This window comes from Chiroxiphia lanceolata, chromosome 5 (genome assembly GCF_009829145.1).
Source record: "Chiroxiphia lanceolata isolate bChiLan1 chromosome 5, bChiLan1.pri, whole genome shotgun sequence".
Taxonomy (NCBI): Eukaryota; Metazoa; Chordata; class Aves; order Passeriformes; family Pipridae; genus Chiroxiphia; species Chiroxiphia lanceolata.
The window spans coordinates 53,990,623-54,015,491 of NC_045641.1; the positions used below are offsets into that span (position 1 = coordinate 53,990,623).

The window sequence follows — 24,869 nt, forward strand, 5'->3', positions numbered from 1 at the left end:
GTAAAGTAATCCCTGGGACCATGGGCACCAAATCAGGCAGGGCAGGGATTTGAATCCCACATCCAAAAAGCAATGTCTGGACTTCTGGGTTGCTGGCTACTCCAACCTGAGTCTCCTCCACTCTCGTAGTTCAGAAATGTCACTCTGAAACCTCCCTGATAACTTTTTTATGAATAATACAAACCTTTCTGAGGAAATTGGTTCTTTTATTAAACCATTCATTTCTGATAAAACACAGTTTAAAAATAAAGTTTCCAGACAAGTCTAATCGAGGCATAAGTTACACATGTGTTGCATGCTTGCAGGGTGATTTGGGGCATATTTAAACTTTTCAATAATATGTGCCTGTAAAAAAGTCTATTGAGATGGCATTAAAGTGATATATATAGGTGGCTTTACTGTGCATGCTTGCTGAATATTTAACTCCTGTTGATTTCAGTGGAAAGTGTTTGGTTGCCTAAGCAAGGAATCTTAAGTTTTTAAGCAGGAAATCTCCCTGTTTACAAAATACCACTTATTTACCTAAATTGTGAAGTGCTCATGGGCTTAATTAAGCATATCTATTCAGTGCTTTGCAAAATTAAACTTCTCTAGGCTGAAATTTAGCCTTAATTTATTCTTATTTCTTACCCTTCAGTCTGGGAAGAAAGTATATAGTTATACAGGATATCCAGTGCTCTCTGATTTTGTAAGGGCTGAAGCAAAGTGAGAAATTACCAAGATGTGTCTTTGGGTAAAAAAATGTCAGAGATTGTGGTTAAGGAAACATTTGGCCACATACTTCTTTTTGAGAGAGAAAATGCTTCAGGGGAAAAAAAAGATGGTTAAAGGTACTTACAGAAATAATGTTGTATTCAAGTGTATGTAATGTATTCACTTATTGTTTAGTGATCTGAACATCAGGTTTGAAATATTTAATCTCTCTAGAGAGGACAATGCAGATGTTAAAATAAGGGGATTTAGGATTTTTATTTTCAGTGTATTTCCATTCAGATGACTGACCTTAGAGCCCTCCTAGACTCTACCAGCATGTAACATTCTCACCTTCCATCTCAGACCCCATTGCCAGTCCATGAGGCTCCAACTGTGTCAATGTTTAAGTGCTTTGGGTCAGAACCTGGTGAATAAATGGGAACTGTTGGTGCAGTTAGGTTGTTTCACCAGGCCACAAACGTATGGAAGTGTTCCAGGAGGATGGCTGTGTGTAATCAGTGAGTGGTAACGGCTGCTGATTAACTAGGATGGTATTAACAGAAATGTGGATAGTGCCAAGTTGTTTAATGACAACTAACCAAGTGTTAAATAGATGTGGAATTTTAAGTTCTGATCTTTCACTACTTAAATTGCTAAATGAAGATTAAGGAAGTGTATTTTTTTATTAGTTCTCAGGAGGCTGTGATCAAGAGTGGGAAGGATCCGTAGGTCAGCCTGAAGGCTAGGATTTTTCCTAAAGTGTCTATCCAGCTAATGGCACTGGAATTTTATATTTCCAGCTGCAGTTTTCTCTGTAAGCCTACAGAGCTCTGGAATAGCTTAGAAACTAGGAGGGAAAATAGAAGAAGAAATAAATGCAGCATTATGGTGCTATTCAGCCTTGGAAAAGGGATGTTGCAATAATGAGATTTTTAGTTTCTAGATTGACTTTCTCTTTTTAATGTGGAGATAACACTGAGAGTCTGCTAATAAAGTGACTTTTTTTTTCTTTCTGATTTCCCTGTAGTCTTTTGCCAACTGATCATTTTTTCCCCCGATCAGTTTACTGTTGTGCACAATAAAGTTTCAAATGCAGTGGCCATAGCTTTACCTGTGCAGCCCATTGCCTTTTTTATGTACCTCACTCATGCCCATGACAAGCTATACAAGAATGTCTTGGCCTGCACAATTTCTGCTGTAGCTGGTGGTGCAATAGACCATATCAGACAGTCAGAACTGAAGGTGAGTTTGTGGGCTGACTGCATAAAAAGAATATGGTCTTTGGATGTAGTGTTGTATATCAGTGCTTAAGGGTCTTGTTGCTTTTTGTAACCTGCTGTTCTTTTTTATGCTTTCATATCTCACATAGTATTTCTCTAATTGTGTTACATTTGAAAAGCAGCCTGTTTTTTTGCCTGAGCTGCTTTGTGGTTTTCCTACCTCAGGTCATCCAGATGGTTGCATAGTTCCTTGATGTTCTTTAGCACATCATCTTTAGGACGCATTGGCATGTGCTGTCTTTCTTGATCAAAAAATCAGCTTTTTTGGATAACCATCAGCTTCATTCAGATTTCTACAGTTCACTTCAGGTTCCCCTGACATTCATATACATGCAGCATCCTGACATCTTCAAATCTGATCAGATCTGAACCACCAGCTAAGCCCTTGACACTTACCAGCTTCTACACACAACAAATTTTGAAGCACGGCAGCAAAGAGCCTTTCACTGACAACTGCAGTTGTCTGGGTTTGAAATCATCTCCCACACAACTGGGTAGAGACCAACAACTGCCTGGCTGTGATGTGACACAGTGTATGTTGATGAGAAATTCCTGCAGCATGGGGGAGTTACTGAGGTTATCATCATGCATTAGCCATGTCTGTGCTCACTGTCCCCAGGTCTCAGGGTGGTCAGGGTGCTCAGCAGTGTGAAGACATTCAAAAGAAAACTCACATGTTGTGTAGGAGCAATATGGAGAGCACACAAAAGATTTTTCTTAACAAGTTTTGTCCCATTTGCCATCTTCTCAGCTTTCTTTGATCTACTCTTAAATAAGTACAAGTTACCAGCAGACAGTTTCCATTCTAGGCCTGCTTGTAAATATGCATACTGGTACCCTGTAAAGCTGCTAAGCAGCCCTTTAGGATCCTTCAGCCCTATATTTCTGTTACATGTGCCCATTTCCCTGAGGCAAGATTCAGTTGTTGAGGGTTTTTTCTGAGCATTAATGCCTTTTGCTGCAGTTAAATACAATGGATGAAAAAGGAGATTTTGAAGATCCATTTTTCAGAGGAGAAAATCTGTCATTTTAAGTTTATGCCCTTACCTAACTAAAGCTCCTTTCATTTTTGTGGTGTTCTGTATTTTCACCACGCATTGCAGCAACATGTTACCTCACAGTTATGTTACACTTCTGAACATATGGACAAATGTAAAACCAGCAAAGAATGTAGCATTACTGGGAACAAATACCTACAGAAAGTATTTTTGTCCCAATAATTTCCCAAATTTATGCAGCATGTAGATATATCTTAAGCTTGATTTAAAGTGTTCCTATAACTAGAAAAAGCAATTTGCCAATTTCTGACATTATCATTTTTCTCTACAGTTAATTTTCTTTAACTGCATGTATGTTTTCTGACATCCTAATAGCCTCAGCAGTGAAATCTCAGGAAGGAATAAAGTTTTTCTTTTCAAGAGATATTTTCGCTGGTTTTGGGTATGTAGAAAAGAGTGCCATAGCTTTTATGGCAGTGTAAATATTCAGTGGAGAGACTATGTTGTTTGCTGAAGTCAGTACAGGAAAGTTCAGGCTGCATCCTGCTCTTTCCTCCTGCAGTCCACTCACTGGGCAACAAATACTATGACTTCAGAGAGCTCCCTGTTCCTGTGGAGTTGTGTTGCTGACGCCAGGGGCGTTCATCTTCTCTGGGCTGCTTCTGTTCTACGTGCTGCACTTCAGCTCTGTGTGTTCCCTCCCACAAATGTGATGTTCAGAGCAAAGCTGGCCGGCTCAGCAGCTGGCACTGCAGCTCTGTGGCTCTGCGTGACACAGTGCCTTCACACAATTAACTTAATGCATTCAGAGAACCTCCAGAACTCCTAACTTGGAAATACTCCCAAGGGAGACTTTTTTTTAATCTCTTTAGAAGTCACAGGAATAGAAGTGAATACAAAGTATTTGGTGATTTTTTTTTTCTATTGTCTAAAATATAGCCCCTATAAAATGAAGTCATTTCTGCAAGCCCCTTCTGGCTCCCTCTTAGTTTTTCCTTAGGGCCCCATTCTCGTTCACACTGGCACCAGTGCAAAGCTGCCTCAATGTAAATGAGGACCAGGCCCTTTATGTCAACATTACAGTTTAAATCTAGACCAGTGTGAGCATCTCCCATTAGGAGAGGATAAATACCTGCTAGAAATTGGAATTTAAAGGGTGAAGCATTGTACTGCATCGCTGTGTTGTGTTAACGCAACAGAGATCAGTCTTGTTTAAATGAAGCAATGGTAAAAAGGAAGTCAGATTAGATTCAGTCCTTTTTGAACTATTTAAATGGGCATAGGAATTAATTTCAAGCTTTTTCTTCTCAATAACTAACCAGACAAGAGTCTGCCTGGCCTGAAACAGTGAATCAATTTCATTAGCAGAAACAGTCATGTGGAAATTTGAGATTAATGTTTAATACCTACATCCCTATGTCCCTTGTCCTTCCATCTTGTTCAGCAGAGTCCATAGCAGCTCTGTGATTAGAGTTGTGGAAGCATTTATGAGGTGTTGCTTCACAAACTAGAGCAGCACCCTCACTCAAATGTGCAGGTGATACTGTGAAGGAGGTTCAAAAGCACATCACCTCTAGAGTATGCAGTTACTTGTGAAAGATATGGCAAAGCCTGCCTTGTAAAAAGACAGAAGGAAGTCTGTGTAGTTTGTGGGTTGTTTTTCTTCTGTTTTTAGGAGGGCAGCAAACTGAACACACGTAAAAAAACCATGTAAAGCAAATCTGTATTCTAACAGCAGGATGTCTTTTCTCTTTTCTCCCTCTGAGGTGATTCACTGGAACTCACCAAAGAAGCTGCGAGTGAAAAACAAGCACGTGGAATTTTTCCGCAACCTCTACCTGACATTCCTGGAATATGATGGGAATTTGCTGAGACGGGAACTCTTTGGCTGCCCCAGTGAGACAGACATTAACAGTGAAAATGTAAGTAGGGTGTCTAGGGCTTGACTGTTTAAAGGGTGGTTCAAACAAGGCACAAGCTGTGTGAAGGCTTGGAGTTTGTGGTGTGCTTATTGCAGGACAGAGGAACTCAGGAGAACTGAAGGCAGTGCTCATATTCCAGGAGTGACGCTGTGCAAATCATTTAATCTCTATGTGCCTCAGTTTCTCCCCTGTGAAACTGTTGTACTAATCTCATCTTTACCCTGGGTTTTGATGCTTCTTTTGGTCTACTTTGCCCTTTAAAAATCTCCAACAAAGGTAACATCACAAGCTGAAAATGAGTGTTTGGGCTCTTATTCCATTAGGCAATTCTGCAAATCTTACCCTTAGACCTCTTCCTGGTTTCAGCTGTGGTAGAGTTCATTTTTTATCTTAGCAGCTGGTATGGTGATTCAGTGGGACAAACCTAAAACTTTTCAGGAGAAGGTCTTGTTTCTTGCTGTGTATTTGTTCAGTATACAGTGATGTCAGTTTTGGGTAGTAGATACTAATGCACAAATAATGAAGAAGAAATGAACATACCAAGACTGCTGGATTTAGGTCCATGAGTTCTTGCTATACTGCAGACTACAGAATGTGTGAATATTTCAAGATACACATAGGCTCTGAGACTGCAGGCTTTTTCTGTATTTCCCTTAACTAAACAAAGTGGTATTTATGTGTATCTGCATAAAATTTGCAATCAGAACCTTTCAGACCTTTGAAAATGGCTGAAATCAAGGATGTTTAGACACATGTTGTGTGTGTATGCCTTAGTACATATAATTCCAAAGTAAAAAGCTGTTCACCGAAATGTTTATACACAGATGTATATGAACTCCTTGTGTATAATGTGGTCTCTGGAGATTTCTAGACCAAGTACCAATTTTGACTACATAGTCTGAAAGGGAATAAAAAGGAATCTGTAACATTTTATTCAGGAAAAAAATATTCCTAAAATATACAACGTTGTCTATATATAAATCAATTAAGCAAAGCCAGTATCATGTCCACATTAGCAGTTGAGGTAATTGACAATCAATATCATCATAGGGGCTGGTAGTGTTTCCATTTAGCCTGTGAATCAAATGACCCCAGGAGATGCCATTCCCATATTTTTAAATAAAGAGAGATTGGATAGATTATATTTTAGCCCAAGGCACAGCTTTCCAGATACATATTTTACCACACCACTGTCTTCTGAAAGAAGTGAGGCTTAAGTGGGAGAAACGAGAAGCAGGTGGAGAATGAGAGAGAGGGAAAGCAAGCACACCACAAGAGCAAAAGCACATGGAGGAAGAAAATCCTCTGCAAGAGTGAGCGGCTTTTAGACAATCAAGTGAACTGAATGAGATAAAAGACCATCAGAGCCATCAAGATACAAGAGACAGAGTAGAGGGTAGAATAAGAGGAGAAAAGGTGAGTGAGACATTAAAAAAAGACAACAGAACAACACATAGCTTCATCACACTTAAGAATGCAGGTTAAAATTATACTGAATTCACAATGTGTTTTGTGAGTTCGAAGAGTATGAACGCAGTCACGGATTTCTTGCTATATTTTCCAGAGCTCTGTAAATCCTTAATAAACAGATTTATTCCAGATGACAAGTTACTGGGGAGCAGTGCACAGCAAATGCAAGTTCTTCCTGTAAATGGCAGTCCTTAAAGTTTTAAATGTCTCATTTTACTGAACTTGTATCTAGTTGACAGACACTGGAAATGACTAACTGTTTCTTATTCAAGACAAGTAGAACGCAATATGGTATATGGTATCACTTGTGTCTGAAAAAGAAATGTAGCTCATTCCTCCATTTATAAATTATAAAAAAAAAATGAAAAGAATGAGCTAGACATATAAAAATATATGAGTCCTAACTTGCCAAGAGACACTAAAAATTAATAGCCTTCTATCAAAACAATTGGATATAGAAAAAAAATCTAACTTCAGAAAGATTAAGACTTGTCACTTAAGAGAAGGCATTGGTTTTTATTAGTTCCCCTTGATGTAAGCTCCTGTTTAAACTTGATTATGTCCTTTTTATTGTAGAATACAGACAGCAAGTTTCAGCATTGAAGTTATGGGACCCTAAGTATAGGATTATCATGAAAACTACTCTTTCTCTCACTCTATCTGCCGTAGCATATACAGTGTCACAGGTGTGCTATTAAATACAGCACATTCCCATGATCTATTGCAAGATAATCTTCAGAAGCAGAGCAAAGTGAGCAGGGAGCCACTGTCATTCCTCCCAGTACAAGAAATAGGGGACATGAAGTGGAAATAGCAAGTAACAGGTTCAAAACAAAGACAGGCATTTCACGCACAATGTGATGAAGCTTTGAGCAGGAGGTAATGTTTCTAAAAGTATACATATGCTCAAAAATGACTCTTCATGGAAAGAAAATCAGTCAGGAGCTGTTAGCTTTGGTGCAGAAAGTCCTTGAACCACAAGTTCAGGTCTAGGGAAGTGTTTTGAGAAAGCCTTGCTGTACACTTGCCGTGCTTTTATGCTCCTCTCTAGGCAGCCAGCTCACAACTGGACACAAGGTGCTTGGCTGGATGAACTTTTAGTCTGATAAGATGTAGCCATACATTTCTGTAAGGATTCACAAGCATGTATGTTACATAAAAAGCTATAATTTCTATGAATTCAGGTATATATGAGGTAGGAATTGCTGTTTGCATTATCTTTTTTTTCCCTATTATTTTTCCTTTCTTCTCTGAATTGCAACTTGAGACTGGCATCCCCAAAACACAGCCATACTTTATGATGTTAGGCAGTGAATATAGGTAAAAGTTGCTCCTTCAGCTGCCTTTGCTTCTCTGCCAGTGCCTGTGCTTCTTCTGACCAGTGGACAAAATGTTAGAACAGTTCTGCTGGCTTTATAATTGGAGAGAATTATTTTAGCACTAAATGCACTGAGCCCTATTGTGGAAGAAACAGTGGCTTGGTGTGAGTCTCACTCACAGTCTGGCTGCATCAGAAGCTACCTTTAAGGTCTTGTTCCAATATACCACCCAATGCTTCTCTACAGTTTAATATTTGCAGTGATGTTTTATTTAAAATTCAACCTGTAATTAAGACATCTCATTTGTAGTGCAAATATCTGTAAAACATGAAAAGGAAGTGTGGCAGTGGGTACTGCTGGGCTGATTCTGTTTCTCTGAGGCTCCTTTACACTTCTCATCAGTACTGAGATGGCCTTAAAATGAATGTAAATTATGTGTCTTCCCTTTTTAAGGACTCTTTACAGTGCTAGAGAGATATAAAGGGGCAGTAGTTTAAAAGGTAATTGGACCTCACTTTAATCTCTCTCTTCCTCTGTGTATGCATATGAATGCGTGTATGCTTAAATATATACTTTATCTATATGCATGTGGAGGTATTAGTACTTTTTTTTTCTAATATTTGCTAAAAAAGTATAATACCACAGAGTGAATTTCAAGAGGTCTGAAGGCAGTCTTTAGGTATTGTGCTGCACAGTCCTAGTCTAGTCAGATGTTGATCTTCAGCTGCACCAAGCAGGACTGTTATTAGGTTCCAAAGCATTGCAAATGGGAATGAATAGAACAAATAGGGCTCTGAAACTGAAATATTGAAGACAAAAAAATACAGACTGAGGTAATTTCTCTGTTTATGTAAAAATGCTTATATGTAGTCTATGTGTACATGCATGCTTCATCCTTTCCTTGAAATATTTAAGCTAAAAGACCCTATGGGTTGCAGGGACAGCTGTGAGCAGGAGCCTGCCATGTGCTCCTTGCCATGGAGCAGTAAGTGTAAGTCCCTGTTATTCAATATATGCTAAAATGAGATTACACGGAGCAGACTCTTCTGTGCAAGTTGGTATTACAATCATCCCTTTGTCTTTTGTGCAGATTCTGGGTGGAAAATTTAGACTATGAACCAAATCCTCCTGTAAACACGATCATTGACTCAAGAGGCCCTTGGAGCATGTCCTTAGTCACTCCATCCTACTTATTCCATGCTGTTGCCCCATTCTCACTTCTTCTTTCTTATTTTAATGCAATGCAGAAGATTTTTGGGAAATCCACAAAGACAAAGCTTACAATAATCTCAAATTTGAACATTTTCTATTGGCTTTGAGTGCTTATATCCAGCATTTAATTCTAAAGGACATACTGCAAAGCCTAAAATATTTCAACGGGATCTTCCAGCCTATCTCTATAGTTACACTCTGAGATAGATATCATAAGCCTGATTTTAGCACAGAGGCACACACTCAACCTTTTAGCATTCTCATAAAACTTCTTTCCTGCAGACAGCTTCTCACCAGGTACTTCTGCCAAAGCATTAAATCTGAAGGTTGAATGGGGTGTCCCCTATTAGTGAAGCCTGTGTCCTGATCCAAAGCCCAGAGCAAGATAAGTGGGAAGTGTATCACTGATTTCACTTAGTTTAAGAAAAGGACAGTAAATTCCCATTAGAGAAGACTTTGACAAAACACATGAGAAAAAAAGCGCCTGCAGGTTTTTCTTTTCAAATTTTCAAATCAACAATACAAAGAAACAGTGTAAAAAAATCGAGTTGTCCCTGAACACGCTTGCTTACATGTGTACTTACATACTAAATATGTTTTTACTTAGTTACTTTTTTTCCTGCAAAACCAGAGATTCTTAATATTAGCAAAAGGCTGTGCATGCCAACTTACAGTGTCCACCAGAACAGCAGGAGATTCCAGCAATGTACCACACAGTATAAACTCTACTAACAAATTTAGCAATTTTTTCAATGACCAAAAATAGCATGCAAAGGGAGCTTTCAAGTCAGTAACACAGCTTTGAACTTGCAGACTGATGCTTTGAGTGCCCTTTGCTCCTGTTGAATTTCAGAATACTGCCTCATTTGTAGAATTTAAAGTTGCTATTTTGTGATGCCATAGTCTTTCTCTAGTAAAACATATGGGATATGGCAGTTTTGAGGTGAAATCCTGACTTCCCCAGGTGTGTTGTTTCTATTATTATAACTGTTGCTGTTATTAAATGCTGAGCTGGTAGCCCATCCTGTTACTTGCCTGAAAATTGCCATTATACTGCTTTCAACTGTTTATAGTATTGCTAAATGGGGGATCACGTGGACTGGGATTTTTTCTGTCATGCTGTTGCTCCTTTTTTTCCTTTTCTCACATTAAAAAACACTTTAAAAAATGTTAAAGTGAAACATAGGGAGAAGCTTGGAGGTTTGCCCACACCACAACTTCTGATGACCTCTTCACGGTTTACACATTGCCAGTAGTGTTTTCTTTAAGGAGGCTCAAACTCTGGAGACTCTTAGAAGTGTGCATGGATACATCAGATCAGATTAGATATATTCCAGTGATATATGCAAGGTTGAGCATGCTGCAGGGAGGGCACCTGGACAACGACTGATGTTTTCTGTGACTGTTTCTTCTGAATGCTCCATGACAGGTTCTGACTGGACAGTAGAGCTGAGAGCAGGAACCTGCATTTGGTCTGTTCTGAGGGGCATCCATTGCCCTCAGTGATGTTCAGACAGTAGTGAGGAGAAAAAAATCCAGATTCACATATAAAAGAGATGAAACGTAGATCAAAGGATAAAAGTAAAGAGTTGAGACAAGTTCTGGAGAGAGTGTGTGGACCAGGAAGAGGAAAGGACTAATGGGTGCCTGTAGATCTCCTAGTGAGTAGACCTACCTGTCAAGACACTGTGCTGCAAGGGAGGTCTGGGAACAGCTGAGCCAAGAAGGTTTGTCAGGGACCTGGGGAAAGGAGATGCAGAGATCTGCCAAGATCTGACATCTGCAGCTAAGATCAAAGAAAGTTGTACTTCATACATACAGAACTGTCTAAGATGTTACACATGCCTAAAAATTGGGTTCTCAGTTATATTGAGTGTTTGCAGTCAGGATAAGCCATCACTTCCATTTAGCAAGAGTATTAGCCGTTTTTACATGCTGCAGCAAAAAATTCCTCTTGCCGGGTAGGCTTGCTCAGGCACAATCCTCTTTGTCCTTAGCACAGCTTTGTTTCACAGAAGGCTCAATTTGACCCATAGCAAATGTACAAAATTTTATGGTGTGAGAGGAATAAAAGTTTAATTGACATGGGATTAGTCTGGCTTTTATTACTAATCATTGGAGAAGTCAGAAGTACTTTATGTAGGTCATCCAAAACAAGACTCAATGAATGCTTTTTCCTCTCTTCATCATCATCTGCTTTGTTTATGCCATGCTAAAGGCAACTGTTAATTCACACACTATGAAAGTGCTAAATGTTGCAATCCAAATTGCCTACTGGTGGGAACTGGGACAGACACACAGGAGAAGTGAAACTGCTGCAGTTTATAACCAGATTATAGTTACATCCTGGGCTGGTGTTAGTTTTCATTTCAGTGGCTGAGTTGATTTTATGCAATGAAACTTTACTGCACACACCTGGGAAAAGGAAAGATGATCTGAAAGGTCAGAGTTTTCATCTAAGCTGCTCAGTTCCCGTTGTTTGTTGATATTGACTGAGTGACTTAACCCTAGTGTCACCTCACCTCACCTTAAACACTTGAGGAGAGTGAGATGCCTACGGGTTTTATCCCCTTACCCAAGATCTAAATAGCCTCTAGACACATAACATTGTTTGTTGATGGGCTTTGATCTTTTTTTAAATATCTAATCCTTACAAAAATACTTCTGATCCTGGATTTTTAATTGATCTCATCTGAGATGAAGTCCTGCAGATTTTGGTGGGAAGTAAATTGTTTTTGTGACACAGCAGTTTAGAAAAAAAATTAAGCCAATCACAAATTTGCTTACACTAGGAACAGCCTTAGGAAGGAATTTCTGTGAGCAGACTAACCAGTTTGCCAGTGAGAGGTACATGTTGTGTTGGCAGGTATCATATGGGGCTACCATCTGTCGTATGGATAGAAAACACCTCATCTCATAGAAATGTATTAGACAAGTAGACCTGGAATATCATGGCAATCTCTGGTAGAGTTGAATACCTTCTGGCCTGCCACACCTCTCTGGCCAGCCTAGCTTCAAAGACTACTTTTCCTGAGATGAAGCCTGATCCCCTGCAACAGCTCCTTGCCCAGAGAAGTAATTTAGCCTATATTTCTTTATTTATTTGTCTCTTTGTTTTAGCACTATGCATGTCATGGCTGCTGGTTTTATTTCTGAAACACGTAGCATCATGATGCTAATGAAAGCATGTGTTGTTTCCCACTACAGTATTTCCTAAGAGAACATCTACCATACACAGTCTGAAAATAATACATTTTTCAACTTTGAGAGTGTTTCCTAGCGGTAACATTTCCCACAGGCTCAGTGGCAAGTAGCCTTAGCATTGAAACTCTTGTAGAAACAGAGAATCTTATGCTAGGCAGGTACTTGCTTATGAGAATACTTGCTGTCACTCTAGGGTTGAGAAGTCTTTGCTATATTAGGCATACCATTATAAATATAATGGAGGGGTCCATAGTGGGAATGCCATCTTTTTATCAAATCCAGCTGATATTAAGGTTCTTATTTTGGTGGTGCACTGTGTTTAAGTAAGCATCTGTCAGTGCTGCCATTATAAACACATCTTTTCAAGAAGACATAATTTGGGAGTAAACTTTAAACAAAGCCACAAGTTCTTTGACTTTAAATAATGGATCCACTTAATATGCATGCTGTAGAAAAGATTATATCATTAAAGAAATCTTATGTGATGATGTGACAAAAAAAATATGAGGTAACTCAGAGATAAATGTAAGGGTATATGTGTGTCTGTCTTAGAAGATTCCCTGTCTTTTGAATGTTTTGCATCTTTAACATTCTTCATTTCAAATCTGTGTGTTAAAAATGGTATATGACTGTGTGCAATATGTAATTGTAGGTGGCATGTGTCCCATTACAGTAGAGAGAAAGCAGCCTTTATATGTGATACTGGTGCATGGTTATCTGAATGTATATATGAATGAGTGAGAGAGGAAAAAGGGCTCTTAAACTGCATAAAACTGTGCAGCACTGAGCTGTTGGTCCTAATAATTTCTCCATATCATACTGTTAGCTTCAGTGAGATAACTTCTGATCTTGTGGGTTTTGCTGGACCAAATCCAGAGTGCCTCGTATTTCCAGCATTGCTTCCAGTAGAAAAGGAATTTTCATATGGATAATCACATGCTATTGTATTCTACTGCTCTTGCCTCACCATTGCAGGATAGGCCCATCCACCCTTAAGGCACACTGCATATAGGCAGTGACAATGCTACAGGGCAAACCACAGCCCATCCTGTGCTGATTGTCCTACCTGAACAGGCACACCCTACTGCATTTGCCCAGCAGGGTACGGCTCCTGAGGCTTCCTAGCAGTTTAGGCTCATGGTATGAACCAGCAAGGATTGCACAAGCATTCCTGCAAAGTGATGATGGAGCTGTGTGTCTGATCCTGCCAAGTGATGCCTGCGTATTATCCAGGGCTCTCAGACAGCTTGTGCTGGAGGTTCCCCCTGGCAGCCTGCCTGCTCTCAATGGAAGGGTGCTGGGGGCAGAGGCTGGGGAGAGGAGACCACATCATGCCCACAGTCCTTCTGGGAACCACTCTCTCCAAGGGTATGGACACAGTCATCTCACCTGTTCTCTTGGGGAAGATACATACAGTACATACAGTACTGAGCATGTGTCATCGGAAGTGACAAGGAAAACCTCTCAGACTATGAGCATAGCTTCAGCCTTAGAAGAGGTCTGACAGGATAGAATCACAGAATATTCAAGGTTGGAAGAGACCTTCAAGATCATCTAGTTTGACTGTCAAACCAGCACCAGCATGATCATCCCTAAACCATACCCCCGGGTGCCATATCCAGACACCTCTTGGACACTTCCAGAAATGCTGGCTCCACTGCCTCCCTTGGCCAACTTATTCCAATGACTAACCACTTTTTCAGTGATAAAAACTTTTCTAATATCTAATCTGAACCTCCCCTGGCACAACTTAAGACCATTTCCTCTCATCCTTTCACTTGAGACATGGCAGAAGAGACCAACCCCCACCTCACTACAACCTCCTTTCAAGTAGTTTTAGAGAGCAATGAGGTCCCCCCAGAACGTCCTTTTCTCCAGACTAAACAACCACAGTTCCCTCAGCCACTGACATGTGTTCTAGACCATTTACCAGCTTTGTTGCCCTTCTTTGGACATGAAGAGGGACAGAAACAAAACCTTGACGCTACAAAATGTAGTGGAAAGAGCAAGAGTTCCTTTTCCCTGTAGCAGAATGGATCTTCTGCTGTTTGCTTCTCTCCTTCACCTCCATCACCAACTTGGTGACTTGGTGAGTTTCACCATCAAAATGGTGGGGCCTCTAAGAAGTTGTCTCTCCTCCCCTAACCCAGGGCTCAGTAGTGCACAAAGCCATAATTTAGCTCCAAATGTTATTCTTGAATTCATATTCAAGTATTTATAGCCTCTTGAATTTTAACCCAAATGCAATCTGATAATTACTCAGTGACTGCCTGGTTAATAACTGCTGTGCAATTAAGATCTTGTAGCCTGGTCATTTGTACATACAGCAGGATAATAAGGTACCCTTAAAATGTGGATTGCTGTTGTTTTAGCCATTTAAATTTTATTCATCTCCTTGATAATTCTGTTAAAGGTGTACTAAGGTCCCTTTTCAAGAAAGAAACAGAAAGATATGATATACTTTCTAGTCATTATTGTAAATATTGAATTTATTCAAATATTGTTTGAATGTGATTTAGAAAATAAAATGCAGGCTCAGCTGAATGATGGTTTGTAAAGCAGAAAGAACGAAACTCCAAGGATATGTAAAAAAACTCCTGATTTCTATTCCACCTAAAGAGATCTTGATTTCAATAGAAGTTTTGCATGAGTAAAGATTTGGCAAGATTCGGACTCTCATCTTTCTAAAAGCTGTCCCTCTCGAGGGATGTTTTAAGATCTGTGCAGAACAATAGCACAGAATAATGACAGTCTGATCCAAAACTCATTGAAGTCAAAGTTTGTATTTCCATTATTCAGAAGAAGATTATATAGTGATGTACAGGAAAATACCAGGAATTATTCCATCAGCCTTCACAGGAAAACATTCAATTGTAAACATATTGGCAAGCATTATGTTTATAGTTCCAAGAACAACAGCTCTTTGTCTTAACACAGTATTAGAACAAAAAATATCTACATTTTTCATTTTTTTTCTTGAAGATGGTGAAACTATTACTTTAAATCCTTCTGAGCAGGACAAAAAGATGTCTATAATTCAATATCTTTTGCATGAAACAGTTTTGAGGTACATTGTGATTTTTATCAAAACTTGTAAAATTCCTATATGAGTATTTTTCATGTTTTCTGATGAATATTTTGCTCATTTACTGTTCTCCTTATAGGATGCTTTTCAGAAATTAATTATAAAAATTATATCTTTATTAGTAACCTACAGTCTAGAGCAACAGAAATAGAACTCAATTTCACTGTTAAGACCATATAAAATTTTTATCTTCATTACATTTTCAGTAGGTATGACTGTTTTTTTCTTTTAAGTGAATGCATTTTAAATAGCCTAGCCAGATGTTTGGCTTTAAAATCATAGAATCTTAGAATCATAGAATAGTTTGAGTTGGAAGGGACCTTTTAATGATCATGTAGTCCAACCCCCAAATAATTAGTTTGGGAATGGAATTGGTCAGCTGCATAAACTTTTGGTCTATTTTTCACTTTCACCTTTCCCGAGAGCTAAACTTTTATTCTCTTAAAGCTGTGTGTCTAAGAGACTTGGGATTAGATTGCTTTGAGATGCCCATTTTGGCTTTGAAGGGGCTTGGTTTTCAAGGGAGCCTAAAAGTTACCTGTTCTCTGCCAATCCACCATCCACCAGATTTCTCAGACTAAGTATCCAGAAGCATAAATCCCATTAAAGGTATAGGCTTAGTTCTGGCACTTCTGTAGTTGAAAGAATATTTTCGTTGCAAAATTGAACTACTGCAGATGCATAAATCTCAAGAGATGGAGTAATTATCAGTTAAAGATGTTACTTTTCCAGCTGTCTGTCCATGCTCCTAGCATCAGTTACTGTTCTCCAACAGAGGCAGCAGAATGGGAATTGCTCAGTGCAGCACGTGCAGTATTAATCTGCTGTGGAGTGTTGTCTAGTGGAGTATGTCTATGAGTAGTTTGAAACACTGCTTCTAGTAAGGATGAAATTATGCATCACGTTGGAGCATTAACTCTGAAACTTTGCAATTATTCAACTTGTTCACTGTTTCATTGCTAGACTGGATATTGAATGTATGTAATAGAGGTAATATATACAATATATAGACCACAATACAATGGTCTGTCTGTATTACGAATTTACTTGCAAGTCCTTTTTTCTAATCTCTTGTCCACTGACTTGCAAGGCTTGGGAAAACCCTTCTACTTTGTGTGTTCTGCTTCCATTCCCCATTGCATCAGGTAGGCTGCAAGTTCCCAACCTCGTCGTTCTCTCTGATTTGCTAAAATAATTACAAAGAACTTATCTTTATGTCCACTCTTTCCTTACAGCTCCAGAAACAGCTATCTGAGCTGGACGAGGATGACTTGTGCTATGAGTTTCGTCGAGAACGTTTCACCGTCCATCGCACTCATTTGTATTTTCTACATTACGAATACGAGCCTGCTTCAGACAACACCGATGTAACACTGGTGGCACAACTTTCAATGGACAGGTAGGGAAAAGCTCTTGTTCATCAGGAAATGTGAGACAATTAATGTTTTCTTACAGAGCAATCTAACTATGTAATGCTTTGGTGCGAACAAAAACGCACTTTCGTAGAAACTTGGATGTTGTATTGTAAAGACCTTTCTTGAATTAGGAGTAGCACAGGTAGATATGTATCCAGACATGTATCCAGACTTCAGCTCTGCAGTGCACACATGAGTGTGAGTAGAGTTCATGAGAGTCTGAGTACTGGAACTGCAGGGGTTGTTACTTGTCAGGATTGTCAGGCATTACTAGTGTATGGAGTTTTGCAGCAACTTATTAAAAACAGGGGATGTTTATAATAGAATTTTCCAAGCAGTTTTAACTGCCCAAGTTTTTACACATGGTATTTCCTCATTAGAGAATATTAGTTTTGCTTTCACTGGCATTTTCCTTGCAGAAAATTTCAGTTACTGATTTTTCTCATAATGAGAGTCAGAACTAAACATTTTAATTTCAAATTAGGAAGTCAAAAATTATACTTTTTTTTTTAATGTGCTAGCGTGAAATGAAAAATCTCTATTTGAGCAAAATCATTGCATCTTTATACAAATGTTGATTTTCAGAAGTGCATTTTAACTTTTAGTTCTGATGTAAAGTGGAATTTAATTGGTATTTCATTTGAGGGGAAAAATTCCATTTCATGACAAGTTCCACCTGCATCTTTCTGATTCCCACCATTGCAATTAGTTGTCATTTTTCCAGTCTGGATCAGCTAGCTTTGTGAAATTTTGGAATTATCAGTCTTTTTTTTCTCCGGCTTCTCAGTTCGAATTTAGTCCAAATTTTGTAGTTACTGCTATCAGAGTGTGTTACAAAACAAATCAGAGCTCCTTGAATATTAGCCAGAAACTGATTATTTCCTTTAGTGTAGCACATACAGAATACAACGTGACCTGTGAATAATAGCACTGCTACACTGGTAGAAGGTCAGCAGTATTCCAGGAGGATTATAAGAATTGAGATCAACAAAACATTTACAGTCTGTTTTAAAAATAAACAGAAATGAATGAGGAGTATTCTGTTCCACAGGTGCCTCAGCACTGCATCCTGCACTTTGTGTTATGATTTGCTGTGTGCATCAGTGTCTGTTCTATTGATTTTTAATGGAGGAAACATTTCTTAAGTGTTCACAAACCTTTGAGTAAAAAACTGAAATAAATTAAGCCAGACCCTGAGCGAGTGCCACAGTAAATTAGTAAAGCTGGTGTGTGCACATGGTATATTTTCCCCCCAGAATTTAATTCAAAAGAATGAGCTGGGGCTTAGTGCTGATTCACTGGCACTGATGCAAAGTCTGAGCATCTGTTTCCCTTTCTGGATCCTCACTGGGGCACATGTTTTTATTGATAGACAGAACCACACATTTTTATGCAGGGAGAACAGCCATCCTGATACTATGCAGGAAAAATCTTCCCTACTTCGCTGGTATGTTGCTATAAATTATTGATTTGAGTTGGAAATACTTTCTTTCAGCTAAAATCAATAAATAATATCATACCAAAGAGCTGTTTAGCTGCTTTGTTTTCTTTCACATCTTTCAGTTACTGCCTTACTTTTTTTTTGTCTTCTTTAAACCACTTTTATTAAACTCCTCCGGCGCAGCTGGAGACATTTAAGAATAGTGTCTCAGATGTAAGATGACATGTACATAAACAATGTGCTGTACACTACATTCTGCACTGTTCTTTGAAATTATTATCTGAGATGAGAAAAAGCAAAAAAAGAACTCCCAGCATCTCCAATTATAGTCCTGTCAGAGATGAGACTGACATGACTATTATGACAGACCTATGTTTGCCTGTCCTATAGGCTTGGGGAATGGAAGAGAGGGATGCAGTTTAAGAGCTAACATTGTCTTTAGATAGAAGCTTTGAGACAGACTTCATTCAGTGTTGTTCATTATTGGTTACTTGTCATCTTTTATACTGATGTGGCATTCCCTTGAGTAATGGCTGAGTTGCGTCACTATGGTTTTCATGTTTTGGCTAGGCAGCCTTTTTAAAGGCTTGGTATGTACCTGGGGTTCAGAAATCAGAGTAGGAGTTACCAAAATGTGAGGTCAGGAAGGGGAAAAGACGTGATTAGCAATACACTGCTTGAAATCTGGGTGAGAATGAGTTGGAAATCAGTTGAGTATTCTTCAGAAGAAAAATAAAAACAATGTCACGAAACAATTGAATTCCAGCAAAATTAGCTGAAACAGACCTTTAAAAAAATTACCATCGTGATCTCATTATTATGTAGTACAGCAGTACATTTGTTTTATCTCAAGTCATTAAGGGAATGCATTCCTAAAGACTGCTAAAAAAAAAACAAAAAAACAAAATAAGTTAGTCATGTTGTGTTTAGAAACTCATAATTCTAGGGTGTATGTTCAAATGAGACTGCTATAACAACCTAAAGAGAGCAGGTTCTGGAGCATCACCTAGCATATAGTCCCTGTGTCAAACTCATGGAAGTGGAGCCTGTCAATGAGAACGACACAGCAAAATGGAGTATTCTGAAGGGTACTAAGCAGTCCAGCTGGAAATTTATACCAGCAAAACCCAGTTTCCACTTAGCTCTCACGAAAAACTTTGCAGGCATTATCAGGTGTGCTGTTTAAATAAGTTTTGTATGCCATTTGTCCACCACGTGGAGTCTTAAAAAGGCAATTTGCTGCATTTTTTTCTAGGCAAGTATTGCATTTTTAAAACAATTCTCTAAATCTGAGTGCTGATGTTTGGAGTCTCCTGTTTAATAGGTTTTCACTATGTTGGAAAAAGGCAAGAAAAAAAGAAAAAGTATTTTTCTCTATTTATTTTTTGTGTAATTAAAAGTCTAAAGCCTTCACATACTTTTTAGATTTTTTTTAATTGATTTGTGTTTCAAATTTGTCTGTATGTTTCAGGTTGATAATAGCCTTTGTTTCAGTAATAAATAAAAAGAGAGTAATGTACCAAGTGTAGACTAGTAGAGGCAGTATCTCATATTTAAGAAAAAAATATTATATCACCTTAGATGTCATCACGATCATTCAGAAATGCAGGAAAAAGCTATTAATGTTAAGTCAGACTGTGTGTTTACTGGTATGAGTATATAATTTCTTGTAAAGCTTAGGAAGATAGCAGAAAGGGGAAATTATTTTCTCTGATTATGATGATGCAGAAAACTTTTCTTGTGTTTTATATAAATATTAATAGGAAAAATCGAGTCATGGATTTCGAACGGAGAGAATATAATAATTTTGCATGGTCTACTCTTCCTAATTTTTAATAGAATGTTTGGCTAGGCTGCATAGGTTCATTTCCCTTTGTATTAACTCGAGAGGCTTTGTAATCAGTCCTCACTGTATTTTTGGGGGGCACATCTCAATCCCTAGGCAATTCTCTGTGAATTATCCAAAGTGCTTAAACAATTTGGACCAGGCTGGGTTTGATTTATGTTTGCATATGAAATCTTTTGTTGTCATTTTCATCAGTAGTATTGTAAGTGCTGGAATTTTTTTTAAATATACATCAATACAACCTGTTTTAAAAATAATTTAATGAAATTTGAGATACTGTTAAAACATATACAAGTTAGTAGTTTTAATGATGGTTTTGTCTGAAATGTTCTTTTGATATTCCACAGCAATGCCATGTCTCTCATTCCTTCCCTCCTTACTCCCTATTAAAAGTAAATCCCATTTCTATCAATGTGCCATCCTTTTGCCCTCTCCCTGGTAGTGAGTCTTCTAGTTAGTGTAAATGTTCACATAAGTCTCTGTTCCCTTTACCTGTCATTTTAACAGCTTTTAGGATATGACTAACTACCTTACGAAAATTTGGGGAAAGTTTTCCTAAAATGATCTGTGGGTCTGTACACCTGTATCTTCCACAAGCTTGTTGTAGAACGATGTAGTATGTTACTGTGTAAGAACAGGTTGACCTGAGATGTGAATTGGGCACTAGACACTGTTGAAGATTACAAGACCCCTATTCTGTAAGTAGATCCAGGTGGACAGATCCCTGCAACTGCTCAAAACTCCCATCAGGTGTCTGGGTATACCATCATCCATGTGGGTTTTCCTGCAGCATCAAAGCTTTAGGCAGAAAACAACAGTGTTGATTTCACCAAGCTTTAGGTATCTGAGCTGTAGATGTGTGCATCTGAGCTAGGGCCATCTTAGGTTTCCTTGGATTCGGTGAAATAGGCATATCTGAGGTGCAGTCCAGATGTCCAGGAGACATCAACTTGTCATCTTAGATGAGATGACTTGTGCTGTGGAAATATTTATTGCTTTGCACTTTGCACAGCATATAAAATGTCCTCAGTCTGTCTCACTTAGAGAAGGATATCTGCATTTGATCAGATGAACCCAGGGAAAGAGTCCCAGACAGGGAGATAGTTTTTCTCATTCTCACTCTTCTTCTTTCAGGCTCCAGATGCTTGAAGCCATCTGCAAACACTGGGAAGGTCCAATCAGCCTGGCACTCTATCTTTCTGATGCAGAAGCCCAGCAATTTCTGCGCTACGCTCAGGGCTCGGAAGTACTGATGAGCCGCCACAATGTTGGCTACCATATCGTGTACAAGGAGGGCCAGTTCTATCCTGTGAATCTCCTAAGGAATGTGGCCATGAAACATATCAGCACACCATACATGTTTCTGTCTGACATTGACTTCTTGCCCATGTATGGACTCTACGAGTACCTCAGGTAAATGGACAGTGGAGCAATTACCAGTGTCACCTGCAATTTCAGCCTTTCCACCCCCCACCCTTCTCGCATACTCTCAAAACAAAGCAGTCTGAGCAGATCTGAAAGAAGCAGCTTGTAGAGGTTTGAGGTGTGAGAATGCCCATCAACGCACAAGAATTTTTAGAGCGAAGGAAGAGGGCTGTCACTGGGAGTCAAGCAATATGGTTATGAAAGAAAAAACTTGGGTCTAAATGTGATCCCTGTTAGCCATTAGAATAATTCCCTCAGAGCTGCAGAAGAATCAATTTGAAAATTGAACTGGATTAAGTATTATTAAATGTCCAAGAGCATCATGTATTAGCAGAGATGTGAACCCAGCGATTTCTCTAAACATCCCTCGTTCTTAAAGTCAGTGACAGAAAAAACATGCAAAGCATAACTGAACTTTTGTCTGTGACACACTCTTAATCCAGTTCCTTATCTTGAAAAGAGGTTGTGAGTCTAACCAGCTCAAAAATATGACTGCAATGCCAGCACCTGTCAACGCAAAATAATGGGCATAAGGCAACTGGGAGGAGTAACATCAGTGTACATTGTATGATAATGCATGTGAGCAGGTTCGGCTGAGCAAACTACAGACCTCTGATCCATTAACTGAGCTTTGTTTTTTAATAAAGGCCTTTTTCCCCTGCAGAGGCTGGTCATCTGAGGCCAAAGCATAGAGCAAGGAGGACACCCTGTGGCCAGACAGGAGGATATCAGTTCCTTAGTCCTGAACTATTTTGCTTTTCCTCTCTGTTCTAATTTGGTGAAAGTTGATCGAAGTGTTCCAGTGAGGGCTTGCCTGTAGGTGTTCCCTTTCAGTTCATATGCCCGGGGTTTTGGAGTGTAAAGGAAAATACACCTTCTGGTATCATAAACTTATGGAGGAATTTCTTTGTTTCAGGTTTAACAACTTAACAAGACATGTATGGGGCCAAATTCACTATTCACAGGAATGGAGCACCTCTTCTATGAGGAAAGGATGAGAGAGTTGAGGCTGTTCAGCCTGGAGAAATAAAGGCTCTGGGGAGACCTTATTACAGCCTTCCAGTACATAAGAAGATGGGGACGAACATTTTAGCAGGACCTGTTGAGATAGGACAAGGGGAATGGTTTTAAACTAAAAGAGGGTAGATTTAGACAAGATATAAGGAAGCAGTTTTTTGCAATGAGGATGGCAAAACACTGGAAGAGGTTACCCAGAGAGGTGGTAGATGCCCTATCCCTGGAAACATTCAAGGTCAGGTGGGATGGGACTCTGAGCAGCCTGATCTAGTTGAAGATGTTCCTGCTCACTGCAGGGAGGTTAGACTACACGATCTTTAAAGGTGCCTTCCAATCCAAACCATTCTATCTTTTAAGACTCTGGATATCAATCGTATCGTTGAAGTATTATCACAGAGTGTTACCTTGTTTCCTTCTTAGTTTAGGGACATTTCATTTCAGCTTGTGCTATGAGGACTCCAAAATAATTATTTCCCTTGCACACATTATTTATCTCTAGATACATGTATGGAGAGTTGTTGTTAAGTTCTCTGTCTTCTTCAATGTTAGTGCTGCACACTGTTATATCTCTCCAGATCAATGCTGGACACAATAAGGGTAGCAGCTGTTGGTACTGATATTTAGTGATAAAAAAGGAACTTGCTCTTCCATGCTGCTTCACAGTGTACTGATGGGAACAGCAATGAAAGGAAGAAGATAGAATGATGTACAACAGAATAATTGAGTTACTAGAACCATAGAAATAATTCTCGTACTGTGATAAATTTATTACAGAACTAAATGCACAGTGATGCCACCCATGGGTGATGTTTCAGAAAAAAAACAGATTCTCTCTGAGACCTGTTGCATCTGAGACTTTGTGTTACTCTGACAGCTCTTTATGAGGCTTATATCACCTTAACTCTGACAGTGACTCTCCGTTACCTGGGAATAATGGAATTGCTAATCTGCTACTATCAGCTCTTTAAAAAGGAAGTGGAATTTTTTTGTGCCTGTACTAGAGACTTTTGTTGCTTTTTCAATAATGATTTTTCTAAACAAAGTAGCAGGGAGGTACAGTGAGTTTATTTTAAATATGGATACCCTGTGTCTTTCTGCATTGACTGTTCCCATTGCCTCTGCAAGTAGCTGATTAGTGCTATCTGTCTGAATGGCAGCGACTGTTTTTTAGAGAGATGTACAAACATTTTCATCTTCATTTGCTCAGATAGAACAACCATAAACAACTAGAAATAGTGTGGTATTTCAGGCATCGCTTTGGACAGCATGAGCCAAAGTCCCTCTCCCTGCGAGTTTGCTGATTTACATATATTGCATATTGTATCTCTGCAGATAATATATTCTCAGAAAGAAAGGAATTTTGAAAAACATTTTCAGCATACTTTGAATGTGTCGTATGTGAAAGCTTACAGCCAGTTTTGAAGGAGAAGCTGATGGACCTGTCCTTTTGTGTATCTGTTGCTAGCACTAGGATTTGTGCTATTTGAGCTTTTTCACAGCTGCTAAGACCATTTCAATGTTTTTTATCTCGATCAAACAGCCTTTTAGTCCTGCCTTACTCTTCTGTGAAGTACAAAAGGAAAGAAATGTATCATTTAAAGGTTTCCTGTTTACGGAACTCAGACACTTTCATGGTCTGTGCTGAGTCAACGTCTTTTGTTGCCTTCCCTCATTAGTTACTGAGGTCATCTTGTCATTGCCCCAGAGGTAAAGGCTCCTTCTAGTTGCTACAAGTAAGGTGTTAGGGTCAAGCTACAGTGACTTCTAACATAAAATTACTAGACAGGCTGCTTATCTACAGTTATCACAGCTAACACTGAAGTTCTTTCCTGACACATTTGTGTAAAATATGCCCTTTGCTTCCAGTGACACATTTTGCATGAATTGGGACCTGGCATCCAATCTCTATCTGCAGGTTTTATACCTGTCCTCTGCAACATGAGTTGTGAAGTATTTCTGGCTGTTTTTCAGCATCTCAGCAAGAGACATAGTTCAGGTTGTGCCTATTGGTTTTTATTTGCTGATAGCCTTTGTAGGCTATGCATTCATTGCTCTTGCAGAGAGGAAAAGCATTCTAATGAATTTAACAGTGGATTGACAACTCTTACCACAAGCTCTGTGACTGCCGTGTTTGTTATCTCCAACCAACCACTTACTGAGTCCTGATGGTGGAAGCTAATTTTAATTAATGGACTCTTTTTTTCCTTTTTTTTTCATGAGTTCAGTGCTTCAGGATTAGGTTGCTGCTTTTCCTGTGTCTGAGCTTCTCTATCCTCCAGAAATAGGAATGATATTACAATCTGTCTCCATGAGGATGAGAATTCCGTATTAATTTTTGAAAATAAGTACAAAGATGAGAAGATTGATATCAACGTGCTGCAGTTCATTCAACCCATGAGGAAACTCTTGTGATTTAAGATTCATTTCTTCACTGCTTTGCGAAAAATACAGTTGACTCGTAGATTTAAAATTTAACCCAACCTTCACTGTGTCAGAATGACATACATCGGCTCTGAACACAAAGATACTTGGGAAATGGTTT

The 24,869-nt window shown here is 38.9% G+C and overlaps 1 protein-coding gene across 5 annotated transcripts in view; it reads left to right on the forward strand.

Moving 5' to 3' along the window:
- LARGE1 (LARGE xylosyl- and glucuronyltransferase 1) overlaps nucleotides 1-24,869 on the forward strand; it is a 273,696-nt gene that overhangs the window by 232,455 nt on the left and 16,372 nt on the right. For all 5 annotated transcript variants that reach the window (XM_032687802.1, XM_032687804.1, XM_032687801.1 and 2 more), the window contains 3 exons: nucleotides 4,738-4,893; nucleotides 16,419-16,582; nucleotides 21,020-21,298. In XM_032687802.1, coding sequence (XP_032543693.1) covers nucleotides 4,738-4,893; nucleotides 16,419-16,582; nucleotides 21,020-21,298 — 599 coding nt within the window. The remainder of the gene's footprint in view (nucleotides 1-4,737; nucleotides 4,894-16,418; nucleotides 16,583-21,019; nucleotides 21,299-24,869) is intronic.